The sequence below is a fragment of the Trachymyrmex septentrionalis genome, unplaced genomic scaffold (genome assembly GCF_001594115.1).
Source record: "Trachymyrmex septentrionalis isolate Tsep2-gDNA-1 unplaced genomic scaffold, Tsep1.0 scaffold80, whole genome shotgun sequence".
Classification (NCBI taxonomy): Eukaryota; Metazoa; Arthropoda; class Insecta; order Hymenoptera; family Formicidae; genus Trachymyrmex; species Trachymyrmex septentrionalis.
This window is the reverse complement of record NW_017305988.1, coordinates 487,162-494,618: the sequence shown is the minus strand read 5'-3', so window position 1 is coordinate 494,618 and position 7,457 is coordinate 487,162. Positions and strand designations below refer to the sequence as shown.

Sequence of the window (7,457 nt, the reverse complement as noted above, 5' to 3'; positions counted from 1 at the left end):
GTCCTTTATGAACGTTATTTATTTATTATTGCTATTGATCCTTTTGTGTGATAATCTGTATTATGCTACGTATTGCATGGCATTTTTACAACAAAAATGTATCTCTAAAATAAATATGTTTGATATCATATCTACATCGGGGATAGACAGACGATTATCAGAGTCCTCGAATAAGTATATCTTTTTATTTGTTATATCTTACAAATTTTGTTGACTATAATATTTCATGCTTATTTTAAACAGTTTTATTTTCAGCATTTATTAAGAACGAAATTCTGTATCTGTTTGTTACATTTTAACATTTGATCGATAAATATAAAAATATCCCGTTCTTATACATATATGTATTTTATATATATATATACGTATTTTAAATATTTTTTTCATATTACAATCGCAAATTTTGTCCATCTCCGATTTAAGATATGATTATTACTTTGAATACAGATATTATTGCTGCATGCATTAATTTTTAATTATCTATGTTCTCATTTATATAATACGCATAATAATAATAATAATATTAAAAGACTATTATAATAATCACATAATTGATAGTATCGATTGTGAACTATCATAACTACTCCAAAAATGTTTTGCAAAAGAATCACGCATTAGCGGTTAATTCGTAAAAAAATTCGAAGATTGACATTCATATATATAAATTATCGAATAATAATAAAATGTAGCAGAAAGGGAAGTTAGTGTGCAGGGTCATATCTAAATATTAACCAAATTCTGGATCAAAATATGCGTGTTTATTTTTGCTGCAGTTACATAATGTATGCAAAGATATGTATATTCGCGTGTATACATAAATTTTAAGTCTCTATACGCATATATCTGACAAAGAGAGCTCATTACATGCATCGCATGTCATAGACTCTCTCCTATGTATAGACTATTACATATGTATATATACATATATGTATATATAATATATATTATTATTTATATATTATGTATAATATTATTATATATACATACAATACATACATACACATATATACATATTTATATGTGTTCAGACTATTCGTTCCGTTGGCACTCACTGCTATTTACTCTCTTACGTTCTAAAAATATAGGCATGTTCTTATCACTATCTGTTGTCACATTCAATGTGCACTGAAATACACAGCATACATTTTTCTAACCGTTTTCAAACAGTTTTTCATTCGTATACATTACGTACGTTATAGCTGCATTAGCATTTTGCACGTTCGACAATCACAGTTATTTCTGATTATAAATAATGACTTTAATTCTTTCAAGTAAATTCTTTTCATTATCGGCAAATAGACCAGAAATACATGAGCAATTATACAAGACGTCTCAAAGAAATGCATTCGTATTTTATTTGTAAAATTAATAAAAAATTTAGTAAATTTAGTAAAATAAATTCTCGTTTGACATATTTCCTATAGACATCCTGTACACAACAGATTTAGTCCTCAACATAGGTATGATAGACTTAATACTACGTTTAATGGCAGAAATACAGTTTAAGGTTAAACATTACTCATAATCAGTCTGCCATTATTGGACAATAAAAATTGTTTGAACAGAAAATCATTATGGCAGTGGATCAGTCTATAAACATTAACATAAAATTTGCTCTGAGACTGCTATTAACAAACATAGAACTTATATAAATTTGATTACAAAAATTAATCGATTTGTTTACATAAATCTCATGTAGAGTAATTTATAAAATATAATAATTTATAAAATATTTAACAATGTACATATATAATACATATATTATATATATGTCTATAAAATTTAAAAACTAAAATTTTAACACGTTATATACATAAAAATTACTGGCTTCAACAATACCAATAGTCTTACTGGTATTGAATCTTACATTTATGGAATAATTTGTTAATTATATTATAGTAATTTAATTAGATATTATAATTATTACATTCGTAAAATCGCAACTAATTAGAACAACTAAAAAGGCATCTCGTTTACTAGTGGTAACTTTGTTATTGTTTTGCAAAATATAGGTTAAATTAAACAGTTTTATTTTAACCCACTAAGGACCGCTGGTTGATTTTTCGACCAAAAAAAAAATAGGTTTACTTTTTATATCTCTTTGGACCAATGGTCGCAAAATCGATTCCTCCCCTCCCCAGCCTAAATGACCAATCCCAGGGTGAAAATTTGTGGCAAGTAGACTCCTTAAGAGCATAGCTTGCCATTAAAAGGATTTTAAATTTTGAGAAAAAAAACTTGTCATAGTCCTTAATGGGTTAATAAGAGTTTCTTGCAAGTTGACAGTTGAGATTAAAATTATTTAAACTGATATGTTAATGTTCCTTTTGATACATCAGGTATCTTGTGTGATGTGTGTGATTTCTATCTAATGTCTTATTCCTATTTTATTCTTTGGGAGACTTCATAATTACGTACCAAAATTGTTCCATCAGTTGTTCGCTCGTTCGTGTGACATCACTTAGCAATTTTGCTATATACGTCAAATATATTCTTAGTTCAAAGCTGCTTGTATGATAAAATATTTAATATTATATTTAGATCATATAATTTTTTCCTCAATTAATAAATAAATAATTCAATAAATGAAAATCTACTAACAATGCTTAACTGTGCCGTTTTCTTTGTATCGACACAAATCAGCTAAAAATATCAGTTATATCTGTGAATTATTAGTTAACTCTACATTTGTTTATATTTAGTATTTGGATTTTCTGAATGTTTATTGTCTACGATTAATCACAAAATGATGTTCACGTATAACAAAAACGAGCAGAGCGCTACAATACTTCTTTTCCTAAAAATCTAAAGAAATTAACAAAATTAGAATTAACGTTAAATTTAGAAAATGTTCATTTGAAACAAATACTTTTGTGAATTATTCAATAAAAAAGAATTAGAATTTGAAAGTTCCAAAAACTTCAACTTTTTAATGTAACTTGCACATTTTTAATTCAATTAAAATTACGAAATGCGCGTTAAATTCAATTTGAATTACGAAATGCGCGTGAAAGACTTTCAAAGATTATTAAAACTTTCAGAGTGCATTCTCCTTACATAACATTCAATGGCACCAAATGGTCTAAGATTTTTTATGAGTTCTCATATGTAACAACAAATTATGCTTATGTTTGGACTTCTTGTGACAGATAGGACATTCGAATTGTGGCTCCACACCGCATTCAAATTTCATATGTCTATTTAACGAGTGCGGTCTCGTGTAGGCATTACCGCAACGTTGACAATAGTAATAGGAATCGCGATTACTCGCGGTTACCTGGTTGCTGCTGACTTCTGTCAATGGTTGGCCATTTTGAATTTTCTTAGTGGCGATATTATCGGGACAAACACTTGTTTGATTTTCGGTTGTTGTTGTTCCCGTTGTTGTCTCTTTCGTCAACTGGTTTTCCGCCATCAGACGTAGATACATTGTTTGATACTGATAGTACCATTCGATGGCGTCACCTGGCGAGTGCTTGCGTTCTAGAAAACACACAAGAGAATCAGTAAAACTTTATCAGAATTATTGCGTCCTTTTGCCATAGGGATTGGCGATCACACTTTAGTCTAGAAGGATTTATTTATTACGGGATTACGACAAAGACACGGACATACACAGCATAAGTTGAGTTACACGTAGCCATTCACCATAAAAGCGACTGTAAACAAGGCATCCTTGATCGGGTTTTTCATAGGATTATAGGATTTCTTTTTTGTAAGAGGAGGGAGAAAACTTCTTCTCATTATCCTGAACCGTGTTTTCGATATATTTAATATATGTAGGCAAAATTACATTTTGTTTGCGTTAAAAATATATTTAGTCTGTTGCATTATTTGCACTAAAAATGCTAATGGAAACTATAGTTCATTGCATTTGGTCGGGTCTATAGGACATGTAATTAAAAAAATATAATTAACTTAAATATAATCGTTTAGTTCTATTTATAGAATATTTATAGCGAGATCAATATAAATAAAGTTAATGAATATTATATATATATATGATATTGTGACGATATAGTGACTAATTAAAATAATTAATAAATAAGTTAAATTATGACAATATAAAACTTGGAGAATATAATAAAGTTTCAGTTGTCGCTAAAAAACAATACTATAAAAAGCAGAAGAATATTTCTTTAAAAGTAATATGTACATAGTATATGGTACGTAGTATGTTTTTCTATATATTTTTATTTTTTGTTAATTATTCAGACCAACTTTTAATATATAATAATTTATTTTTTTACATATATTGAATGACATAAAAACACAAAATAATTCATTATTTCGCAAAGATTTTTCGAAAATTAAACCTTATATTATTTATTATATATAAAAGAACAAAGAGACAAATTTTAAATTTTAATAATGACTAAGATACAATATTATAAAATGTAACAAATTCAATACAGAAATAATTTATGATTATTCACGTACTTGATCTTCTATTTCTGCAACATATAGAAAGATGAAAAATCATTTGTTCTCATAATTTGTTCTCATTAATAAATAAATAATTTCTAATATTTTTATTTATTATTATCTAACTTATAAATAAGAAATCTTCTCGGAGCGAGTGTTATTTTTTAAAAAAAATTTATCTCTATATTGCTGATAAATTTTGATCACAAATATTTTGAGCTTCGAGACGCAGTCACAAAGCTTAAAGGCCGGCAGAAATGACGAGAAAACACATTATTTGCAGTGCAAATACATATTTGTACTGTACCATGTATTGTCTTATAGAAAAAATATTTTGCCATGAAACTTCTTTTGGTTTATCCTTGGTAGAAAAAAATAGCCGAAATTATTGAAATCGACAATAAAATCGTTGAAATGAGAAATAAAAATCACAGAAATATTATTGAAAATATTTCAGCATAAATAATACTTTTAATATTGAAATACTATAAATTTCAATGATAATTAATAAAAATTAATAAAGAGAAACACAAAATAATGTACATATATTTAATATATGTATATACTAATATATTTAATATATGTATATACTAATTTATTTAGAGATATTGAACACTGAATTATACGGAAATGAAATCCTAAAGATAATTATTGAAAATGCATGAAAAAATAAAAAGTCATGCAAAACATATAATATTTTTATAGTTTATTGTACACTGAAATATGCTGATATACTATAAAATTAATGAAAATATCTAAAAATTAATGAAATGAGAACGAAATATATATTTTTACAAATTTATTAATGAAAATTACCGAAAATAAAAACAGAATAATTAAAACGTTGGAATTAATAGTTGAAAGAATGAAATTTGCTGAAAAGTAATGAAATCAGTTAATATTGTAATGAAAAGCATTGAATTGAGCTTTCTATATAACTGAAGATCAAATTATCTGCACAGATTAAATTTATATTTATACATGGTTTTCGCATGTACTTTGGTAAGTATGTGTAAAACCATGTACACATGCATTGTATTTTGGCACTAACGCGAAGCTAAATATAACAATATTTTGTATTAAATTTATTATTATTTATAAAATATTAACAAATTTTAATGAAATTTTAATAAAACAGTACTAAAAATGGATCAATTGATATAAATTTTAATATGAAATTCAGTAATATTTCATCATTACAATTCAAGAAAAAATTTCAATCAGGAATGTTTTACGAAGTTATGAAACCTACTATTAAACAGTCAAATTTTGCAATTTTACTCTTAAAAATATTATAATAAACAAAATAATCTGCTTCTTATTCACGTTGCAAATATAATCACGGAAAACTGTATAATATTTTGTTTTGTAGAAACATTTCGCCATGAAACTTTTTTTTAGATTATGTTTTATGAAACTGCGAAGCCTCCTAAAAAGCCCAATTTTGCTATTTGAACATTAAAAATATTATAATGAATAAAATTATCTGCATTTTAGTTACACTTTACTCAAACAGAACAACAAGTCACGATAAAATGACGGTAAAATGACGTTAAAATGATGTCAAAATAATTTCTAAAGATCATTTTGATATTACAATAATTTATTCTGCTCGGGTAATGTAGATTGAGTAAGATAACAGAACGAATTTCTATTTTGTGCTTTTAAAAAAAAATCGCTTTTTAACATGCAGATATTGTTCAATTACGAATATCACAATTATATTAGGATTTTCTTACTATTTTAGCGTAATAAGAGAAATTCGTTTTCAACAGAGATCTTCATCGCGACTCCTGTCGGCCTTTAAATCAGGTCACGTTCTTTTATTCCGCGAATTTTCGAAAGGGAAAACTTTCACAAGAAAAAATCACCCGCAGTGATGCGCGGTGATATGATTCCGTAATTCATATCGATACTTGAACTTTCGGTCACACACGTGACAGCAGAACCTTTTCTCTTTATTGCCGCAATCCACCCTTTGATGCCTCTTCAGACTGTCTAACCATTTATATTTCTTGCCGCAATCGGTACAAACGTAGTGGGTCTGTATCGTCTGTATCATCGGCATGTAGGAGTCTCCGCTATACATCTGAACTGGATAATCGCCACCACATCCTAAGGTATCGTGTACTTTCGACGACGAGTACGGAAGGGAATCCTGGCTTTCTTGACCAATGCTGCGCGCCTTCCGTTCCAACATCCATAGAGCGTCGTACTCCTCCGGTTGATCCGCACCTGCGATAAGAAAGCAGAGCGTCGGTGATTAGGTGAATTGCGTCCGAATTGCGTAAAACAAGGTCGAAGTTACGAAGAGAGACTCGCGTTGCGTTACAGCTATTCGGTTTGAGATCGAAGCTAAGTACGAATGAACGACATGCAACAATATCATAAAGGCTTATCGAGGCTGATAAGAGCGATTCCACGAGACGCGTCAACAATTTATTCTGTAACATGGGATTCAAAATTATGAAACGAATTCCTATATTAATTTTCTATGTGTGCATAAAGAGGAATATTTTTAGGATTAGAAATTATATAAATAATACTTTTGGTTTATCGAATCGATAATATTTCATTTCATAATCGAATTTCTGTAATCATTATTTCACGCTTGAGATCGGAGCACACAGAAAAAGCGACATCATTTCCGACATTTAAATAATCATCATTTATTTATTACATAATTATTATTGTCGCAATTATTCCAAAAGAAACTAAATTCTACGATCGTTTTTTTTTCATGTGTCTGTGTCTGTGGTTTTTAATATTTTTGTAAAAAAAACTTAACTAATTGTGCATAAAAGTGTAAGCAGAATACAATACATCTGTATGTGTAACTTACATTCATATATGTAACTTACATATTTTCATCTTACGTTGTGCGACTAAGAAATTTATAATCACTGTTTAAAAAAAAAGATTTTACTTGTTGATAATATTTAATATAATAAGATATACATACAATATAATCTATGTGTAATAAATTAAATTCTAATAATTCTTATTAATTTACATTGCAGTGACTACTAAAG

At 27.8% G+C, this 7,457-nt stretch overlaps 1 protein-coding gene across 1 annotated transcript in view; it reads right to left on the bottom strand.

Moving 5' to 3' along the window:
- Positions 1-3,082: 3,082 nt before the first annotated feature.
- LOC108754609 (zinc finger protein 107-like) overlaps positions 3,083-7,457 on the bottom strand; it is a 15,252-nt gene continuing 10,877 nt past the window's right edge. The window contains exons 6-8 of the mRNA XM_018497044.1: positions 6,375-6,660; positions 4,441-4,454; positions 3,083-3,483 (exon numbers count right to left, since the gene is read on the bottom strand). Coding sequence (XP_018352546.1) covers positions 3,083-3,483; positions 4,441-4,454; positions 6,375-6,660 — 701 coding nt within the window. The remainder of the gene's footprint in view (positions 3,484-4,440; positions 4,455-6,374; positions 6,661-7,457) is intronic.